Here is a 22,255-nt window from a genome sequence, read left to right as displayed (position 1 = left end):
TAGACTTATTGGGTTGTCGACTAGTCACTTACATCCCTAGTTTTAGATTTTGTATTTATGTAAAAATTGATATACCTGTTGTTTATCTGGGAATGATAGGAACACAAGAATTACCATAAGAGATCATACCAGTGATCCATCTGTCTAGTTCAGTATCTTGCCTTTAGCAGCCTGTATCCAGTATCGAATACTTCAAAAGAAGATGTGGGCAATTCCAAGGTAGATAACCAGCAAATAACAAGTTTATAAGAGAAGCTTCTTAATACCTGGTTTATGCTGTGAAGCATGACAATTCATACCTTTTCTATTTTTCTCTATTTAATGTAACTATGTTACATTCTCTATAGAGATAATGTGCTTATTATACATGTATACGTCTGAATCCTGCTAAACTCACATCCTTGATATTTTTTCAATGAGTTCCACTGGTTAATTAGTATGCTTAATTTAAAAAAAATTAATTTTTTTGACTTTCAAGGTCAGTGAATGTGCTTTGATTTTTCATTATGAAAGAGATAAATAGAGCATACAATTTATCAGCACTATACTATTTATCATGTTTTAATCTTTATATAGCCCATTTATTGTCTCCTGTTAAAAGGAAAAAGTCCCAGTCTTTTCAAGCTCTCATTATACAGAAGTCTTCCAGGCCTCTGGTTGGTCCCTTCCCTCCTCTTCACCCCTCCCCCGCTGCTTTGGTTCTTCTTTCAACCTATTCTGTTTCTGCTGTACCCTGAGATGTGGCCAGGACTGAAGGCAGTATTTCAGACAAGAGAGTACCATTGGACTACAGCCTACAGCACGTGCCGTAAGTGGCACACGAGCTGATTTTCTGTGGCATGTGGGGTGGGAGCTCAGCCCCGCTAGCCTCAGGATTGCCGTGCAGCTACAGGCTGGAACACCAGCTCCGGCTTCCTGCTGTGGGAGGAAGAGGGGCAGGATGGGAGAGGTGCACTGCATAGGGTCCAGGGCCTGGGCGTGCAGCTACCGGGAACTATGGGATTAATCTTGCTCCCAGTGCTTCAGGCTCTGCCTCTTGCAGTGGGAGGGTGGGATTGGGGCTGCTCTACAGATCTGAGCTAGGTAGCTGGTCACACATGGAGTGCAGGGCCACTCCCTGTGGGGTGTGCACGGCGCTGCTCCCCGTAGGGTGTGTGCGGGGTGCGGGGAGCCCCTTCCCCAGCATCTTCCTATGCCTGGCTGTTCTGGAATCAGCCTCGGGCTCTGCTTGCCCCAGCCCCGGAGCTGCAGGTCAGGGGCAAGCCCTGGCAAAGGGCTGTGCCAGGCAGGGAAGTGACTCTGCCACCTCCACCCCCTAGCCCCTCATTACCCTAGTGCTGCTCCTGGGGGGCTGTGAATCCCAGCGCTGCTGCCCTGCCGGTGAGTGTGCTGGGAGCACAGGGATGTATGGGTAAGGAGGATGCAGGGGCAGGATGGGAGGGGCAAGGGTTGCAATGAGGGGAATGGGATGATGCAGGGGATCAGCTTGGGCAGGGACCATGGGCTGAGGGGAGTGAGGCTGGAGTAGAGAGATGCGGAGGAGGGGAATACAATTTTTCTTTGCAGAAGTTGCATTTTCCTTTATTTCCCCACTTCTTTGCCTTCCTCCCCAACTGATGTGGCTGCATTCTCACCCTCTTGCCTTTTCTGCGTTACTCCCACCCCCAAATTCCCCCTTGTACTCATATCCCCACTCCACCCCCTCTCCTGCTGCCAAACTCTTCCAGACCCTGCCCTCTTCACCCTGTCCTACACCCCACCTCTTTCCCAGATTCAGCATCCCTATTCCTCTCGCTGGATAAAATAGGCAGTCCCATCCCGCACAATGAACCCCTCATTTTTGTTCCATCCCAGAGCCAAAAATGTCCATAAAATCCACTAACTTTGGAACCCCAGAAAAGTAAATCTGGTCTATGGGAAGCCATGAATCTCAGTCCTCCCTGTTCCTTCCTCTCAGTCTGAGGCTGGAGTATCAAAGGAGTGAGGTGTCTCAGTTGAGGGCAACATTAATGAGGGTTGGGGTTTTTTGGAGGAGTTTTTTTGCTTCTCACTTATGTGGTCCCCAACTGATTTTTCTGTGGGTCAGTGGCCCCAACCCAAAAAAGATTCCCCACCCCTGCCATAAATAAAGAAAACATTGAAACCTTTTGTGTTGGATATAAATTAATAATTTATTTAAAATGAAGTTTGATAAACTAACATGAGAAAGTTAAAATGCTTAATCTGTTTAATAATTTAACTTAAATCATTCTCCCTAGCTGTAGCACTAGCAAAATGGCTCAGGCGTAAGTATGTAATTAACAGTGAGTTTCTGTTAGCAACTAGTGGTCTGTGGAAAGGTTTGCATTGAGCCAGGTGGTCCACAGGGTGCACTGAGAGACCCTCCTCCACTTCCAGGAGAGTGGCCCAGGGCAAGAGGGTTAAATCTTGGCACACCACTTCAGAAAGGTTGCCAACCCCAATTTACATAAAGTCATTCTAAAATGTCTCTATTTTCAGTCTTGTTCTTCATGAATTTTAACATTTTATTTCTTCATGTGTTTTTTTTTAATTTGATCATCTCTGCATCTTGAGCAGATATTTTCATTAAGCTGTTTAATCTTTTTTTCCTAACAAGTTCCATTTGATTTTAGGACTGAATAAAGGAGCGCATTTAAATTTTTATTTCCGATTTGTTATTTTTCATTTGTCAACATTACAGTTGCACTTACCAGTGTGCATTAGTTTATTTCATTTGAATTTCATCATTAATTTCTCTCCTGTTGGCTAATTTAGTAATTTTGTTTCATCTGCAAAATTTACCACATCACTAGCCAGTCCCTTTTCCAGATAGATAGGAAGTACTTTAAAATACTCAGTCTCAGTGAGGAACCATGGTACACATTTCTGTTAATCTTTGATCATGTTAAAAAATGATTCCTTCTCCTCAATTAAACAGTTTATAATCCATGGTAGTAGTTATTTTACTGTTACTTAGTTTCCTTAGCAGCTGTTTGTGACAAACTTTTGTCAAATGTTTAATGAAAGCCCAAGTAAATATGACAACCAGTTATCCATTACCACTGGGTTATTATTGACATAACCAAGGAATTATTATAGATTGTATAGGTATGATTATTCTGTACAAAAGCTGATTTGTCTATGCCACCTCATGTAGTTAGAACAATAAGCCTTTAATTCTCCAGGTCTCTGAGTGCTCTTTGTAGGGAAGAGTACAACATTTGCTTTGATGTAGGAGCTGATCTTCAGGACTGTGCATTGTTTTGTTAGCACGCTAACTACTTCATTCTTCATGACTTTTTGAAACAAATTATATAAATATTTTAAACTGTGTGTACACTAACTTCCTGTAAACAATATTTTAGCATATGTTCTCTGTATTTGTTCACTATCTACTTGTAAATACTAAACCTTGAAAATGTTTACCTTTTTCCATATTCTTAGTATAATTTCTTCCTGTAAATGACATCTGAGAGCCATATCCTGATCTAAAGAGACATCAACTTATTTATTAGTAATAATTAATATTACCGTTACATAGCTTTACATGTCCATTGAACTGTTATGTTAATCTTCCGAATACTGTTATAAAATTTACCCGTTTTATAGATGGAGAAATGAGGCAAGAGATGGAACAGTCATTGAAAGGGCCAGGACATGTTGGCTCTTAATCTTATGTTAATTCCTTCAAAATAGATCATGCTTCTTCTCAAGAAGGCCAATGAGTTTATTCAGTTGAGGATAAGGTTGTTACTTAATGACATTGTAGTTCACATTTAAAAGGAAACAGAAGGAAAATCTACATGACCAGTAACATTGCTGCAGCAAGGGAGGTTCCTAACTGTCAAGGTGGTTAAACACAGGAATAAATCGCCTAGGGGGTTGTGAAATCCCCATCACTGGAGATATTTAAGAGCAGGTTAGACAGACCTCTATAAGGGATGATATAGACCATGCTTGGTCCTGCCATGAGGGCAGGGGACTGGACTTGATCTCTCGAGGTCTCTTCCAGTTTTAGTATTCTATGATTGCTGGACAGATGCTTACTCAGTATTAAATGCTTTCCATTCCTTCTCTAAAAGTCAGTAAAATTCTTATTCTTGGAATAACTAATAGGAAAGGATACATTTTCATAAATGCAGAACTGATAATGATTTTTCATGAGTGGGAGAAGGAGACACACAAATATGGGGTAGGTGTTATAAAATAGATCACAATATAAGGGGAAAAGATAAAAATATGTAAATAAATGCAGAGAACAAAAAGGATGTGAGGGAACATCATACTTAAATGGGATTTTACATCCCTAATATTAATTGATTAACCAGTTAAACTTAAAGGGGGAGAGGGCTTTGCCTTAGGGTTGGATCCAGGGTAGGACCGCCGCTAACAGGGGCTCCTCTACTCAGGGTGGAGTGCTCTCCGCCTTAGTGGGCCTGCAGAGGGTGGGAATATGCTCAAGCCCCCACTGATTAACCCGAACCGGTAATCCTCGCCTATTAAATTAAATTAAATGAGGCTTAGTGGTTAACTATTCTCATCCCTACTTAACAAATAGGAAAGAGACCCTTCTATAAGAGAAAAAGAAGTATAAATTTAATATAGGAAAGAAATTACATTATATTTCTTAAAGTTGCTCGTATAGAAAGTAGGTAATGCCATGGGGGTGGGTGGTGTGTGTGTGTGTGTGTGTGTGTGTGTGTGTGTGTGTGTGTGTGTGTGTGTGTGTGTGTTAATTTCTTTAATTTGAAAGGTTGTGGATAGCTGGGGGATGGCAATACTGGTATTCTTTACCTGCTAGTGAATACTAGGGAAATCATTAAACTCTTCAGGTTAGACCAAATTAGATCTGTTGAGAGTGTGTAGAAATTTTTAAATGGGAAAATGTACTTTGTATGTCAGTAGTGGTATAAGATACTTGCTTTTTGGCTGAAATAATGTCTGTACCATTTGTTATATAATATAGTTCAGTAATAGAAGTACAGTTGTAGTTACATTTTCTTTTGGGTAAGAATAAGGCAGGCAAAATATGGCCCACCAAACATTTAGACCATTGAACTCCTTGGGCAGGCTTCCTGGATTCTGTGGCCCCGCATGCCACTCAAAGCAACTGGCTGCTGGGACAAGCATGTGTGTCTCCTCCCTATGTGCGCCACTTGGAGAAGGGGGAGCTGCGAGTCTTTGGCTTATGAGAGACTGTGTAGCTAGGAATGGGGGCAGGGTGTAGAGACTTCCCCATCGCCTCTTGGGTGTACAGGGCTGAGACATGCATGCTGGTCCCAGTAGCTGGCTGCGTATTGGACCACGGCAGCCAGGGAACCTGCCTGAAGGTCCCACTGGACCACCTACTGGGAGTCATCTATGGGAAAGGTCTCCTGGAGAGAGCCTATACCTGGCACCCCTTCCTGCACCCCAGTTCTCTGTCCCAGATCACAACTCCCTCCTGCATCCAACTTCGCTTCCAGGACCCCTACTAGGGATCTAAGCAACCATTAAACTAGTTGATTACCCGATAAATATGCTTATTGGGTAGATGAGTAATGACTCGATTAGTTGCTGCCCCCCCCTCCGCCTTGCTGCCTCTATCAGAGAGAGGCGGGCAGGGATGGGGAAGCCAGGAGCTGGTGCTGGGGGGAGGCTTGATCCCCGGGAGCTCTTCATACATTTAAAAGTCACAGCCACAGCAGGGTTATCTCCCGGGCCAGGAACTAACCACATCTGGCTTTTCAGTGTTCCCTCCCCCCTTGTTGACTAATCAAGTAGTCAATGGAAATTTCATTGACTACTCGATTAGCTGATTACCCACCATTTAACATCCCTAACCCCTACCCCAGGTCATAATGCCATCTTCACGTGTACCCCCAGCACCCTATCTGTACCCAAATTCAAACTTCCTCCTGTACTTAAAAGCCAGTTCCTCCCAGTACCATCTGCACGGCAGGACAGGGAAAATAGAGGTGCAGCGGGGAAATGACGGGCGGGAACTAAAGCCGTCCCTGCTCGCTCCAGTCTGACTGTTGTGCCTCTCTCTTTGAAATGTAGAAAGAGCCCTGTGAGAGAGGAGGAACGGGAGGCGAGTGGGGACTGCTTCTGTCACTGCTGCTCTTCTTCAATCAACTCTTACTACATTTAAAAGGCAGAGGTGCAGTGGGGATAGTGCTCGCTCCCTCCTCTCTTATCAACTAATCAAGTAGTGGATGGAAATTCCATTGACAACTTGATTAGTTGATTAATTGAAATTTAACATCCCTATTTCAAAGGGAGAGGAGTAGCGGAGAACCCAGCCTGAGTGGGGACTGAAGCAGTCCCCATTTGCCCCGGATTCTCCACTGTGCCTCTGCCTTTGAAATGTAGGAAGAGCTGCCTGCAACTCTGACTACATTTTAAAAAGCAGAGGCGCAGCATTTGTGATCGGGTGTGAGCTGGGACATCTGAGTCCTGGCTTACTCCCAGTCCCCCGCTACACTTCTGTCACTCTTGCCCCCGTGGAGATGGTGCTAGGAGGAACTAGCTTTTAAGTCTGCTCCCCTCCAGCACTGGCTCCTTCACTAGTCCTCCTCCCCACCCTACCTGATAGAGACAGCAAGGCGGGGTGGGGAGCAACTAGTCAATGACCCTAGTTAGGGACGTGAAAGTGTAACCATATACATGGTTAACAAATGACCCTGGGGTCATCAGTTAATGTTCATTATTGCACATGGGCTCCCGGTATGCTCGAACCCATTCTCGCCAGCTCCCATGCGCACCGGTTCCTGGGGAGCCACCTGCGGCCCTGTGCTACTTACTGCATCTATATCAGAGGCAGCAGTGTAGATGAGGGCAGATGGGTGCTGGGTTAAAAGCTGGCTCCCTGCACTCTCTGACTTCCATACATGTGTAACCGCTGAAATTTTCAGCGGTTACATGATTGCGTAATTAAATATATTTTGACACTATTATATATACTACTATTCTTACTGGTTACTGAGTAAAGATTCGCTGTTTGTCAGTGTAACTTTAGAAATATTGAAGTGGAATAATTCTAATATAACTGGGGAGAGGGTTTTAAAAAATACTTAAGAAATTGTTTCTAAATACTCCTTACTTGTTAAATATTTTAAAAAGTGTACGTAGATTAATTCTTATTGTTTCCTGTTGCTTAGATTTTGAAGATGATGATCTTTATGGCCAATCGGTAGAGGATGATTGTTGTATTTCCCCGTCAACAGGTTAGTTCAAATGTTTATTTATGGAATTTTCACTTGGAAAAATATGGACAAATATAGATGACAAAATATAGGGAAGATTGGGATTTGCTGGTTAAATCTAGAAAGATAGCTTTGCAAATAGTTGTGGCAACTAAAATGTTTGACTATCAAACATTGGATGATGAGCATTTAAGAAACATTTGATAAGATTATAACTTAAAAGATGAGATTATCAAATTGGTAAGTGTACAGTATAAAAGTTAACTGTGCGAGTATTAGGGGTGTTAAAAAGCTGAACTGCTGAACTTTACAGCGGTTATATGTTTACAGGTGACGGGGGGGCAGGTTGGATCTGGCTTTAAAGCTGGCTATCTACAAGTGTTGGGGCTAGCAAGTACCGGTTCCCGCCTGCCACCCCCTTTCCTGTGCTGCTGCCTCTGGGAGGCAGTAGCATGGGGGAGGGTGTGTGCAGCAGGGAGGGCGGCTCTGCAGGCGGGGTGGCGCATAGTTCTGAGGAGCCGGCTCCCCATGCATACTGGCTCCTGAGCTGGTACGTGTGGTGTGCAGGCTTTTAAAAGCTAGTGTCCCATGTACACCAACTGCTGCCTGCCCCCTCCCATCTGTCTTGTGATACCGAGATTGGGGGTGAGGAGGTGTGTGTAACCCTTAGGATTAACTGATGAGCCAAGGCTAATTGGTTCCTTAGCGAGTATAATGTAATGGGGTACGAATAGCTGTTCACTTTGTAGTTACTGTGTGTGTTTGCTATTTTTGCACACTTCTGTGGAAATTATTATTGCATCAGCATTTGTGGAATCACTACATTATTGTTTTTGCATGGAAGCCAGAATATTTGCATGTGGACAAGATTTGCTTTTCTCATTTAAAAAGGTTCAGCCATCCAGTGACAAAGTAGCAACAAACCAAGTGTCTCAAGAATCTGCTTACACACCATAAATACAATATAGCAAATTGTAGTAAATGTTCACAGACAACTCCTAAGCTGAAATTTCACATAAACTTTGAAAATTATGAGTAATGACTAGAGTCTAAATTTTGCAAAGCTTTTAAGCATATAATTTAGGCACCTTTCTTATTAAGGATGGGGTTTATACATTTTTTAAAAATGTAAATGTGTGCTAAGGTACTTTGAATCATGGCCTGAATTTGTAAAAATTAAAGCTCAAGAACAGAAAAATTGACTGAATTAATTGAATAAATGTTTATGAATAGGTAGAACATACAGGTTGACACTCTGTAATCTGGATTTCCCTATTCTGGCAATACCTCTGGCATCGTCAGAGTGACCACTGGGAACACTCATGGGAATAAGCTAGTGGGTTGGTGCCAGGAACTTTGCCAGACTAGAGGGCTGAGAAAGAGGAGCCCTGGGCAGCAGCAGTGCCACTGAGCACAACATGGAGCCTCTAGTCATCTGGGATAGGGTGGCAGCCAGCAGATCAGCTGGGCAGTATGCAGAGCCCTGAGCAACTGTGGAACGGCTGGGTGGGAGTGGCGCTCTCACACCCCAGAGCAACAGTCGAGCTGCTGGGATGGGAAGAGTACGGAGCCCCGGGCGGTACCAGGAGCTACTGGGGAGACCACAGAGCCCCGGGTGGCAGTGGGAGCTCCCTGGGTTTCCCAAAGCTGCCCTTGAATGAAAATGGCGAACTAGAGCCAGCGGCAGCCATAAAGCTGTATGACTACAGACCTTTTAGGAAAACAAAGCGGCGCAGGCCTGCTAGTAGCTTTCTCAAAGTGGGCCTGCAGGAACGATGCTCTGAGTTAATGATTGCAAAATAAGATTTTTTTGCATATTAATTGATGCACGCTGTTGTCATTACATGTTTTCTTTTGCTAGATTCTGTATTCAAACAATGGGATATTTATTTCAAGGGAAATTATTTTTAATATACTGCTCCTGGTTGTTGTAGCTGCTCAGTTTATTTACTCAAGACGTGATAAACCCTCAGCACTTGCTGAGCCATTAGAAGAAGAGTATGGCTATGAAGGTGCAGAAGAATCTGCCAACTGTTTTACATCCAATCACCAGCTAACTGGAGTCGATCAAGGTAATTTTTAAGAACAATCAATCTTATTTTCATTCTACTGTGATTTAAAGACCCGAATATAATTAGGTAATTAGGAATAGTTAGTCATCCACAAACTGAGTCCAGTGATTAATTCAGATTTATTTACTATAATGAGGTCCCAAGTAGTTATCTTATATGAATGCAATACTTTCTGTATTTGTAAATAAGATTGAGAAACTTTAATATTTTGCTAATGGTTGCATGAGTCTTCCAGCATATATTTCCCAAATTGAATTATCCATACAAGTTTTTCTTTCCATGTGTTTCTGAGGAAGAGTCTAATTAGTAACTCATCCTGTTCTCTGGTTTGATTTGGTGGTCTGTGAAGGACCCCCACTATTACGCTCTCCAGTACTTTGTTAGCACTAGCTAATAATGGGGAAGATAGGGCTTCTACAGTATTGTTCAATTGGCCACATTGCTTATACAGTACTACATATATCATTGTTAGTTGTTTTGTTAAATATGCATTTTTGTATGTTAGTTATCATGCAGCACCTATCTTATCGAATATATCTAAGTTAACTTTGGCCTGAATACTGGATCCTCTTTTTTGAGAGCTTCTGTACATTTCTACTTAAGGGGATCCGTGCTCTGCTTGCCTCAAGTTCACAAACCCTGTTGAAAAATGTGACAATGACATTGCGTGAGTAATGCCATTTGGTACTTGTATAATAGACTGTATGAATGAGTATGGTTGATCGTAACGTGATCACATTTGTAATGTGCAAGCTGAATAAAGTGCAGAGCAGTAATATGTATGGTTGGTGTTTTAATAGGGCTAATTTCGCAAAACTGAAAACAGTTATAAGCTAAGTCAGCTAGGTGGAAGAATTTAATCAGAAAAATGTGAATGAGAATTGGGAATAGTTTAAAAACACCTTACAAGATGTTTCAAAAGACACAAATGAGGAAGAAGGTTGTAATGGTTTAAAAATCAATCTTGTTTAGTGGGGAATTGAAGGGAGTTATAAATATAACAAGAATAAGAAAAGAGAAACTAGAAATTGTAAAATGACGACAAGAGAAACAAGGAAAAAATCTATGGTCAGCAGTGTTAAGGACAGTAAGGAGTTTTTAAAAACTTAGGAACAAAAGGACTCTTGGCAATGGTATTGGTCCATTATTAGATGAAAATGGTAGAATTCTTAATAATAATGGAGCAAAGGCAAAAGTGACCAATAGATATTGAGCCTGACACTAATGTTGGGCGAGACAAGGGAGCAGCTGGCGTGGGACACAATTAATAAAGAATTAAAGGAGGGTAATGTAATTAATACCAATCATCATGGGTTTGTGGAATAGATCCTGTCAAACTAATTTGGTATCTCTTTTGGATGAGATTACAAGTTTAATTGATAAAGGCAATAGTGTTAGCATACACATTTCTCTTTCTAAAATGGCATTTCGCATGATTGTCACTTCTATCAGGAGAACTAGTGAAGAACTACAAATCCTAATGACTAATTTGCTATACCACGTTATATAAGAAACAAAATGCAGGACAATGTAGCACTTTAAAGACTAACAAGATGGTTTATTAGATGATGAGCTTTCGTGGGCCAGACCCACTTCCTCAGATCAAATAATGGAAGAAAATAGTCACAACCATATATACCAAAGGATACAATTTAAAAAAAATGAACACACATGAAAAGGACAAATCACATTACAGAACAGAAGGGGGATGTGGGGGGGGGGGGGGGGGGAAGGAAGGTGAATGCCAGTGAGTTAATGATATTAGAGGTGGGGAAGGGGAAATGTCTGTGAGTTAATAGTATTAGAGGTGATAATTGGGGAAGCTATCTTTGTAATGTGTAAGATAGCTGGGGTCTTTGTTAAGTCCCATGCGGAGAGTGTCGAATTTTAGCATGAATGCCAGTTCAGAGGATTCCCTTTCAAGTGCAGATTTGAATGTCTTCTGAAGTAGGATGCAGGTTAGCAGGTCATTGAGACTGTGTCCTTTCTGGTTGAAATGACAAGCAACTGTTTTTTCTTTGTGATCCTGTCTAATGTCTGTTTTGTGGGCATTGATTCTTTGGCAAAGGGTCTGAGACGTTTGTCCAATGTACATAGCAGACGGACACTTTCGGCACATGATAGCATAGATTATATTTCTGGAGGCGCAGGAATATGTATTCTTGATCTTGTAACTCACTTGGTTAGGCCCAATAATGGTGTCAGCAGAGTGAATATGTGGACAAAGCTGGCAGCGGGGTTTGTTGCAAGGGAAAGTACCAGGGTTGGTATTAGTGTGGTATGTCCTGTGGTTGTTGGTAAGAATCATCTTGAGGTTAGGTGGTTGTCTATAGGACAACTCCCATCCAGCATACACCATACGATCCATCATCTATAGCCAAGCCCTTCGATACAACAGCATCTGCTCTAATCCCACAGACAGAGACCAGAAACTTCAGGATCTCTACCAAGCATTTATAAACCTCAACTACCCACCTGGAGAAATAAAAAAGCAAATTGAAAGAGCCAAACGAATACCTAGAAACCATCTACTACGAGACAGACCCAAGAAAACCAACAATAGAACCCCACTTGTCATCACCTACAGCTCCCAACTTATACCTGTCCAACACATTATCAATAGATTACAGCCTATACTGGAACAGGACACTAAACTCCAAGAAGCTCTGGGAGACAGACCCTATAAACTTGATAAACTGTTCCTTGAACTTAGCTTCATGCTCTAATGATGGGTTTAAGAGAACTGTTTTATGAGTCTTGATCTGAGAATTCCTAAGGCTTTATTCCACTGGGGCTGTCCTGCTCACTAATCCCACACCAGTCAGAATATGCAGGGGCCATTGAAGAAAAAAGCATTGATTAGTACCCAGAATTAGCGATTATTTATTTGAAAGTTACTTCTGCCCCTTCACGCTTTCCTCCTATCTTCTTCTTTACCTGATAGTTCTTTATGTACATAGGGCTATGTGGTTCAGGAAAAGGAACTGAGGTAACTGGGAGCTGCAGTCCCTTATGGAGACTGAATGTTTGCCAAAAGAGGGTGACCATTCAGCCCCAGCAGATAGGGTTTTCAGGAGAGGATCATAAGTTTGAGGTGACAGATGCATCATCTCCCCCCCCCCCCCAAGTACAAATGTACAAGGTGGCCACAAATAGCCTTTCTGTAACCCTTGATATATTAAATATTTATTGTGGGACATGGATACTATGTTATCTTAGTTTTATGCATTTAATTTCTCTTAAAATGGCTATTCTTAAAAATGAATATTTTAATTCTTTGTTAGATTTAGGAGTATATGCTTACATGAGAACATTTGTCTTCTTATCTTTGCTACTGTTTGTCTGAAGGTTGTTCTTTGGCATGCCGGATGAATGGGACAGATGTGTATTGATTTACATTTTCCTTCCTGTAACTTTGTAATGGGAACATGATTTACATGAAATTCTGATTCTATAATTTCATATTTTCCTCTGTCATCTCAAGAGTTCTTGTCCATCATGTCAGTTTCAGTCCTGATTAGCCTGGAGATAGGGGAGTACAGGAAATCTTTTCCCACCGCTAGGGGCATGGGAGCTTAGTGGGAAGGGGGAGCAAAGGGGCTCCCCCACACCCAGACCGATCATGGTTTGTGTGTGGGGAAGCTCGAAGTGTCCTGGCCCTGCCTCTTCCTTTGGAGGCCCTGCCCCCCCTTTTTTTTCTCCATTATAGAATTTTACCTGTTGTCAGAAACTTTAATTATTATTAATCACTAGGGGGCTGCACCCCTTGCTCACTATGCTCACCAGCCCTCCTTTTGCCTCCTCAGAGCACCGGGACAGGGGAGGTCATGCAGCTCCCTCCCCTCCAGAGCACTGGGGAGGGGTGAGGCTGCAGGCCTCAACCTCTCCTCCCTCCAACACTGGGGAGAGGAGAAGGGAAAGGCCATGCAGCTCCTGCTGCCCTCAGCACTTTCTGCCCCTCTCCTCAGCCTGCCATGCCTTCTCCCCCTCCCCCCACCTGCTGCAGCCAGAAGAGGCTCGCAGCTTCTGCTCCTCTCCTCTGGAGCACCGAGAAGGGGAAAGGGGAGTGGCTTTGTGGCTCCCAGCTTCTGCCCTCCCCTCCGAGCACCGAGCACCGGGGAGGAGGGACACGTTGCATGTCCTGGGGCTGTGTGGCTTGCAGCTTCTGCTCACCCAACCAGAGCATGGGGAGGGAGGCTGGGGCAACGTGTTGCCCCATCCTCCCACTTACTTGAAGGGCCTAGACTTATCAGGTAGTCAAGTCGGCTGCTCAAATCCCCCTCTCCCCCCGCTTTGCTGTCTCTGCCCTCCTTGCTTCTCCTATTTTTTAAATGCAGAGCTGCAACAGGTTCTGCATTTACAATGTTGTAGGAGCCGGACTGACAGGCTGCCTGGCTCAATCCTGGCTTGTGCCAGTCTGAGACCAAATCCTGCTGTGGCACTTGAATTGAAAAGGCAGTAGAACCCTGGGGCAGGCTGCTCGGCTCCTATTACCTTTTAAATAGCAGAACCACAGCAGGGTTTGGATCCGCATACAGCATGAGCCGGGACTGAGCAGGTTGCCTATCAACTAATTGAGTCGTCAATAAAAATTCTGTTGACTACTCGATTAAATACCCACCTCTTAACATTATTAGTCTGTAGTGGGGTTCCTGGCTAAACAGCCAGATGAAGCATATTTCTGACCTTTTTAAAAAAAGTTTGATCTAATAAAATATACTGCCTTACTCACTTTGTGTCTCTTTTAAAAATAAGTAATTTATGCTCAATTTTAAACCGGTACTACATAATTTTTGGGACATTCATTCATTCTGTCATTGGAGATTTTTAAGAGCAGGTGAGACAAATACCTGCCAGGATGAAGTAGATAATATTTAGTCCTGCCATGATTGGGACTGGACTGGATTACCTGTGAAGGTCCCTTTCAGTGGAGCCCTGCATGGACACAAAAATTGTATCTAAATCTACACCTGGATCTTGCAAAAATGAGCGGATATCTGCATCATCAGATACCCACAGATAAAAAGCAAATATCTGCATTTGCCAGGCTCTGCCTTTCAGTTCTATGGTTCTGTGACTTTAGTTTATTGTTTACAGGATTGTCCATCGCGTTATTCTGTAGTTTCCATTCATTTCCTTTTAACTTCTGAAATGTATGTAATGTCAATAGAAAAGTCTGGCTTTAAATCATGTCGATTTTTACATTCAGAAACGTGTCTCAAATCTAGGAAACATAAGATTTCTGATAGCTTTAATGTTAAAGTGTTAATCTAAAGCTGCTAGTATTTATGGTTATTCAGCTGCTAAGTCCCAAGGCTTGAAAAGATGCTGTTTACCATAGACATTAAATAGTGTCTGCAAACACTTAAAATGTTCTGTTAAATGGATATAATATGGGCTTATCAAATTACTTTGACTAATTTTAAGTTGAATAATTGCACTCTTCCATAATACTGTTCATGTTGGTAACACTTACTAGTTAAGTGTTCAGCCCTTTAAAGACAATTTAAAATCATTTCTCATACTAACGTTTGCTGAAATAATTGAAAAATTCTTCTGTGCTCGGAGTAAGAGAAAATGCCAGAGGAAGAAATCAGGTTGCAATGATTTTCTAATTACCATTCCTGCCTCATCCCAAATATGTTTTACACATTTTATAATTTTATTTTGTAGCTCATCTTTATTCGTGTCTTGACCAGATGAGAGAAGTGCTGGGGGAAGCTGTACCAGAGCGGGTGATGGTGGAAGCAGTGTTGAATAGTAAATTTGATATACAGAAGGCTTTGGATCTTGTGCTTTCACAAGACAGTAAGCAAAGTATGAAGACCAAGAATGAAGAAGCTGTGATTATGGGAAAGACAACAAAAGGTATGCTTTTATTTATTATGTTTTGGTTCACTGTCTGCATAGGATAATCCTGACTCGAAAACTGGAAGATACTTGGATACTGAATGATACCCATTGACTAAACAAAATATTTCTAAATACATTTCAGGATTTTAAGAAATATACAGAACATCTTTTAAAGGAAGCAGTAGTTTTTACTAAAATTAAAATCATGTTTTAGATTTGGTTCGGTCCCCTAATTTAAAATGTAAGCAATCACAATCCCTGTTTTCTAATATATACCTTAGATATGTTACTACTTAAATTATCCATCTGTTAACTTTTTTTGTTTTTTAATGTAAGACAGCAAATTTTAAGACATTTTAAATGTTTGCTGGTGATAGAGCTAGCACAATAACTGTGTGGAGTAAGACATCTTAAATGTTGATACCCATTTACTAACTTAGTTTCTTTTGGTGGATAATTGTAAATAATTTTGCTAAATGATTGAATATTATTACCTTTCAGAACTCACAAATTTGATTATAGCAAATTTGATGCAATGCAATTTTCAAGTAACATTTAGTAATTAAATGCCTTTCATGTTTTTTCTTGATTTTGCTCTTGCTGCCTCCTTAAAAATGGAAATTTTCGTTGTGACCATACATCTGTCTGAAAATTATTGGCTATTGTAAGGTAAGGAGACTTATTTTATTCAGAAACTTCCACTAATTTAGATAATTTGTCTGTCTTAATAGAAGACACTTCAGCAAACTCCAACATATCTGACCTCAGTAGCTTGACAGTCAAAACTAAATCACCTTGTTACTTTTCAACTTTAAGTGACAAAATGCTCTTCAAAGCTAAAAATTCTAATATATCCTCAGTTGAAAAGCAAATATTTGAATCTTTTCATAAATCTTCAGCTGTTCTTTATTCTTCCCTCAGTAATGATTTGTGTGAGGAATCATGTTATGACTCTGTCAGTAAACATGTGGCAGAACAACTTCAAGACAATACTGGCACAGTAAGTTTGATTTCCAGCAATGAAAGCAAACTTTGCTTTACTGTAGGTGCTGAATTATTGAAAGCTAGTCATTCTGACAGTCCTCTCTGGAAGCAGTTGTACTGCAAGGAGCCACAAGACTTGAAATCTTTGCTGATGCAGGATGATTATTTAAGTCTCCAAGACAGGGAACTATTTAGGTTCCAAAATTCTTCAGATCATAGTAGTAAGAGAAGTATGGATAGTTGTCCTGGCTTAATGAGTGCTGTAGAGAAGACTGAGCTTTTTGAAAAATTTCCTTCGTTTCTGTCAAGTACCGGGCAAAACATCTCAACTTCAGAAATGAGTAGTTTGCCATTTTCAAAGTCTGGAGGTACATCACTGGCTGATCTGCTTCAAGAGCCCAAGGAAAGTAATTCAAACCACTGTTGTTCTTTGTCTGATCTTTATAACCAGTCATCTACGAGTTTTACAGATTTGAAATTTGAATCCTCACCATGGTCACAACTAGCTGGTCAACATCAAGCTGCAGCTGGGATGTCAGAATTAACAGGATCTCTGTCGTCTTTGGCATTTTCTAAGGCTTCTCCAGTAAGAGAACTGGAGAATTTATCACTTTCGGATTTAATTGCAGAAACCATTGAAGTAGATAAACCTCAAGATGCAAAAGACTGCTCTAGATTCAGTATAGCTGAAACGTGGCCTTCTGCAGGAGTAAATACAAACATTGATTTAAGTGTCCTTATAAAAAATTCAGAAATATCTTCACAAGCTGTAATAGGCCAGTCAAATACTATAGTTCCAGAAATGAAAGTTTTAAGTTCAAAGCAAGGAAAAAATACCATTTTAGCTAAAGGAAATAAAAAAAGAAAAAAAGGACACCTTTCTAAGAGCCAGGATCTTTCTCTCTCGTGGATGAAGGGTCTCTGTGCTAGACCTTCAGCTTTTGCTTTAACTTTGTGTCTCCGTTATCCTACAAAAGGCTGTAAACGGCACACAATTGATATACACAAGACTTTTCTATATAGTAGGCAAGTACAAGAAGTAAAAAATAAGGAAATTAGCCCTTCAATAGTAATAACACCATTTGACTTTAAATCAGCATCTCCTGATGACATTGTGAAAGCTGGACAAAAAAGAGCCTTTACAAGAGAATAGTGCGAAGTAGGGGAAAGAATTAGTAGTTATCCTTCAGAGTCTTTTAAAATGATTTTTAAAGTTTTGTATAGACAGTATATTCTACATTTGATAATTTTCAACAAAAAGTCAGTGGTAATTTTTTTTGTGAACTTTTAAACTGTTGCACTGAGTGTCTATATATTTTTTTTTCATATTTTTCATCAACCAAGATAAAACACCTTAACTTTCACAAAGTCTTAATCTTTAATATGTAAGAATTGAACATATATAGGATGCTACTATATAAAAATACATTTCTAAGAAAGAAAAAATAGGCTTAATTAAAAAAATAAATCCTAGATTTACCATTCAGTTTTCCTGTTTTGTTATACTGCAGAACAAAACCTAAAGTAGTTATGGCTATGAATTAATTTGATTAGGTGTACTTAAATTTAAATTTTAAGATTTCTGGTACATTTCATAATTAAATTATCTTGTGGCATGGTTTAATGCCTAACTGTTGCTAATTGCATTCTCAGTTTCATTATTCTTTTTTATAATTGTTTGGTCGTAGTGATGTTACTAATCTCAGAACTTTATATCATGTACACACTAGCTCCTTCGTTTAAAAGAAATAACCCCAGAAAAATCAATATTGACCTCTATATCTAATTTTAAGCCATTTGCTAGCTTTTGGTGGGACCAGACTTTAAGATGGCAATGGTAGTGTAAGTTAAATTTGCAAATGTATCTGTTAAAACATCCAGGTATTAAAACTGGGCATTTAAGGACATTGGAAAAGGGGGGGGGGGGGGGGGGAGAGGTTTTTCCTCAAATTTTTTCCAGTTTGAACCCATCACTTGTTTTAAGTTTGTTTGAAGTGGGTTGGAAGAAAAACTGCTCCCCCCACCACCCCCTGCCTAGTGAAAAGCCCAAGTATCAGGACAAGCTATAGGTGCTATTTCTCCTTTTAGGAAAAAGTTATCTTTAAGTAATAGAAATGTGGTAATTTTACATTCTCTTTATAGTTTGAGCCAGTGTTCGTTATTTTGAGCCTTAATAATTGAGGCCAAAGTTAGGTTTTGAACTTTATCTAATTGTCACTGGATTCTGATGCTGTCTGTAAGTAGTTTGTACCTGTACACAGGTGTTTGTGTTTGGCAAATTGTAGTACTTTTACACTTGAATCTATGAGCAATCAGTCAGTATTTTCAACGGTCACGCTGCAGTATATCCTATAACCCCAACTGGAGCAGTTGCACAGTCCAGTCTGGGAGTGGAAGTCTGTTCCCATCCCTTAAGCCCTGGCCCCTTCTTGCCACCTCCCCATCTGTACCCCACATTACACCCTGTCTCCCAAGAGATGTGGCTTCAGAGATTACCAGTGGGCCTGGTGTGGGACAACGGCAGTGGGCAAGCCCCCTTGCACTCTCTGCAGTGGCGGGAGCCATATGGAAGCAGAGTGTACTCGGCAGGCATACTCACTTCATGGTGCTTCACTTCCCTGCATCTCCCAACACTGCAGGAAGTGCTGGGAGGGTCCCTCCCCACCTCCAGGAATCTGAGGCTGAATCCCTTGGGGGATGAGATACAATGGGAGTAAAGGCCACGGTGGTGGCAGAAGGGAGGGTGGGGGAAGGTTTGGGGGACAGGAACAGACAGTCCCCTCCCCAGCCTGCTGGTACTCCCAGTCTGGATTGTGCAGCTGCTTTGGCTAGGGGTGGTCCGCGGGCTGAGAGTTTTAAGAACCCTGCTATAAAGGTACTATTACTACTAGAAAAATAAGCTTGTTCATACTTTACCATATCTTTTCAAATATAACTAGGAAACTATTATTTAAATAATAAATTAAATCTTAATAGTAGAGCTTTAGTAAGTTGACTATAAAAAAACTCTTAATATTTAGAATTATTCCTTGCTTTAATTAACTATATCAGTTTAGTCATAAAAAGTATTTGAAAGCACTGGAATGCAGGTTTCATTCATTATATATTGTTTTGTTTAGTTGGTAAACTGTAAATTGTCACTCTTTAGGAAATTCTTTTAATATGTATCAGACTTGTTTTTATTGAAGTGTTTGATTTTCTAACCTCCAGAATAGAGTTTGTGGTTCTAGTGCCTTGTAATAAAGATGATAGCACTGTAGTGTTAATATTCTGACTGGTGGTCTTGCTTTATTTTTGTTTAGGCTCCCATATCCAGAAGATTTTAGGGGCTTTAAGTACTTTAAAACATCATTCCCGTAAAAATAGGTAGTTTGTTTAGATAACTAAAAGAGCAGAAGCAAAACCCAGCATCCTTCTATTTTGCTTACAAATTGTTTTCTCCACCATAAACTAACATGGAAAGAGTTTCTCAAGCCTTGTCCAGAACGATGTCACATTCTCTCCAATTATGAGAAGAACTTTTCCATTTTATACCAATAGAGAAAACACTAGATGACTTTTGTTGCCATCACAAGGTAATCCCTCAAGAATACTAACTTTTATCATTTAAGATTCATAGTAGAAGCTTCAGTTTTACTTCCTGAACAATAAGTAAGCAAGGTAGATCATGGTGAAGTTGTTCACTGGCTCAAAATACTGACTGAATAGCTCAAAATGTTTTTTTTAAAAAAATCTTCATTCAAGTTAGCTGTTTTCTGAAGTCTCTCTAAATATGAACAGCTTTTTACTTGATACCCAGACTCTATTTTAGATTTTAGGTCTTACATGAAGAAATTTGTGCAATAAACATATCTTCAAATTTATTCTAAATGGGACAGTGAGAAAAAAAGTTTAATGTTTTAATAATTTTTTTAAATGGCCCAGTGCTCTTTAGTTTAAGTGATTGGGTCTTTTCTTGTTCCTGCTGTTTCCTGATGGTCTGATTTTCTTATGGAGGTGTTATCAGTTTCTGGTGGAAGAAGTGCTATTATATTTAGTGGAATAAATTGTTTCTTAGCTTATGTCTTGTCTTCCCCCTGCTCTAGCTAGTCTTACTTTGCTGTCTCAGTTCTCTCATTTCCTCGTTGGTACTCTTTTCCTAAAAATTTTTTGAACGTTAAATGCTATTAGCAGTTTTAGAGCCAAATTCTGCACAAATCTTACCTGCACTAAACTCCTGTTGATTTAATCACAGATTATGTGCAAGTCCCTGAAAGAATTCAGCACGTAGAAACCAGTTCTGCAATGATATCTGCAGATAGTCCAATGGGCCCACGCAGAGCCTTATTGAGTTCAGTTGGACTCTAAACTCTTGTTGGAGTCCACCCACGCAGATGTCATTGCAGATTGGGGCCTCAGTGCTTACCTTTACATGTAAGTAATATTTCTTATGTCTGTTGCATTGGCACTGTTGATGATCCTGAAGATGCAATGCATAATATTGTTCAGCAGGATAAAAATTATGCAGCATGTGGTGGGAAATGTCTGCACACACTGTAAATCTGCAGCCTAAAATGATCTTTTAATAAATATGAGCAGAGTAAAATTTTCAAAAGTGACCAAAGTGATACCCTGCATCACTTAGGAAGCTATCTCTTATTGGATACAGTGAGATTTTGGGTCCTTTGCCAGTTAAGCACTTCAGAAAAATTTTACCCACCATATTGATTAACTAAAAGATAGCCGGTTCCTGTATTTCTGAAGCTGAAACTGGAGTACAAATGAATTACTCAATAAGAACTATGTTTGTGGCTCACAGAAAAGTCTTAATTTTCTTAAACTACTGCATGATATTATGGCACCTGGAATTTTCATATAGGATATGTTTTTCGTTGATTGCAAAAGTTTCTAGCTAATTAACCTTAAAATCTGTTACTGAAATCCCTTTTTGTTTACATTTTATATAAAATAGGGTGGTGGTTTGTTATAAATATTTCCTTAATAGTTTGCAGCCAGTCTGTAACTTGACATGTGTATATGGGTCACCTGTACTAATGTCTTACATATTGATATTCAGATTTTTAAATAGTAAAGTATGTGTGTGTCTGCACACAATGTAAACATGAAAGGAAGCATTAAGCTACGTGGAATGTACTGCTTACAGCTTTCAGACTGTTGTAAAGTATACATCTTTTGTAAATTGTTTTACATGTATTTTTTTAAAATTAAATGAGTCATTTAGTATTTTTAATTAAATTTGTAAATACTGCTTTTCATTCTGTAAAAAACACTTTGTAAAAGACTGATTAAACACATAATTTCTTGCTAACAGTCTGTTTTGTACATTTTGTCACTATTAGGAGTGTACTAGCCACTTATTTTGAGGGGTAGGCTCTCTAGAATGTGAGTTGATTTGGACAGATGCCCCTGTTTCCATAGAAGTTTCCACAGAAATGGCCAATACTATGCAGACAAATATATCCACACATGTGGAATCCAGATGCAATAAAGGTGTTAGTTTGTCTTTTTTAGACATATATTTGAGAATATTTGCACTGTTAGATTATGGATAGAATTTTTAGGCTTCTCTAAATTCTAAATAAAAAGGGAACAATATTAATAAAATAACCATCTAACTGTAAATGTCAGGTATAGAACCTTTTCTTTGTTCTCCAGACTAATCTATACTTCAAGCTAAATCAGCATTGTTGCGATCAATGCAACAGTGTTGATTTTAGTGGGTGTGATGAAGACCTGCTAAATTGATGGGAGAGTACTCCAGCTTCATGAGACGTGTGAAGTAGGCCAGCAGACAAGCGTTCTTCCATTGACACAGTGCAGTGTAGACACTGCTGTAGGTCAACCTTAGTTATGATGACTTCAGTTACATAAGTTATGTAACTGAAGTAGCATATCTTAGGTTGACTTCCAGCTTTAGTGTAGCCCAGCCCTCAGCCCCCAGTGTAATATACAGTGTATCAGTGCTATTACATTTAAGGTTGTACAGATGTTCAGGCATTTATAACTGTCAGACACTTTCATCTTGTAGGCTTACATTTTCCAGGCTTTTGTGTCTGCCTCTGGGTGTATTTGTTTTGGAAAAATTGAGCAAAATTAAGAGTACAAAGCAAGTGGAAAACTAACTTTCTCCATTAATTAAAAAATAGACCTCTTTTAACA

At 40.1% G+C, this 22,255-nt stretch overlaps 1 protein-coding gene across 2 annotated transcripts in view; it reads left to right on the top strand.

The window, feature by feature from the left end:
* HBS1L (HBS1 like translational GTPase) overlaps positions 1-22,255 on the top strand; it is a 113,295-nt gene that overhangs the window by 3,785 nt on the left and 87,255 nt on the right. Inside the window, exons 2-4 of one of the 2 annotated variants that reach the window (XM_075924222.1) lie at positions 7,143-7,208; positions 9,122-9,259; positions 14,933-15,127. In XM_075924222.1, coding sequence (XP_075780337.1) covers positions 7,143-7,208; positions 9,122-9,259; positions 14,933-15,127 — 399 coding nt within the window. Of the gene's footprint in view, positions 1-7,142; positions 7,209-9,048; positions 9,260-14,932; positions 15,128-22,255 lie in introns of both variants that reach the window. The other variant, XM_075924223.1, reaches the window with a different exon arrangement.

Source organism: Pelodiscus sinensis, chromosome 3 (genome assembly GCF_049634645.1).
Source record: "Pelodiscus sinensis isolate JC-2024 chromosome 3, ASM4963464v1, whole genome shotgun sequence".
NCBI classification, from domain to species: domain Eukaryota; kingdom Metazoa; phylum Chordata; order Testudines; family Trionychidae; genus Pelodiscus; species Pelodiscus sinensis.
This window is presented reverse-complemented; position numbering and strand designations above follow the sequence as displayed.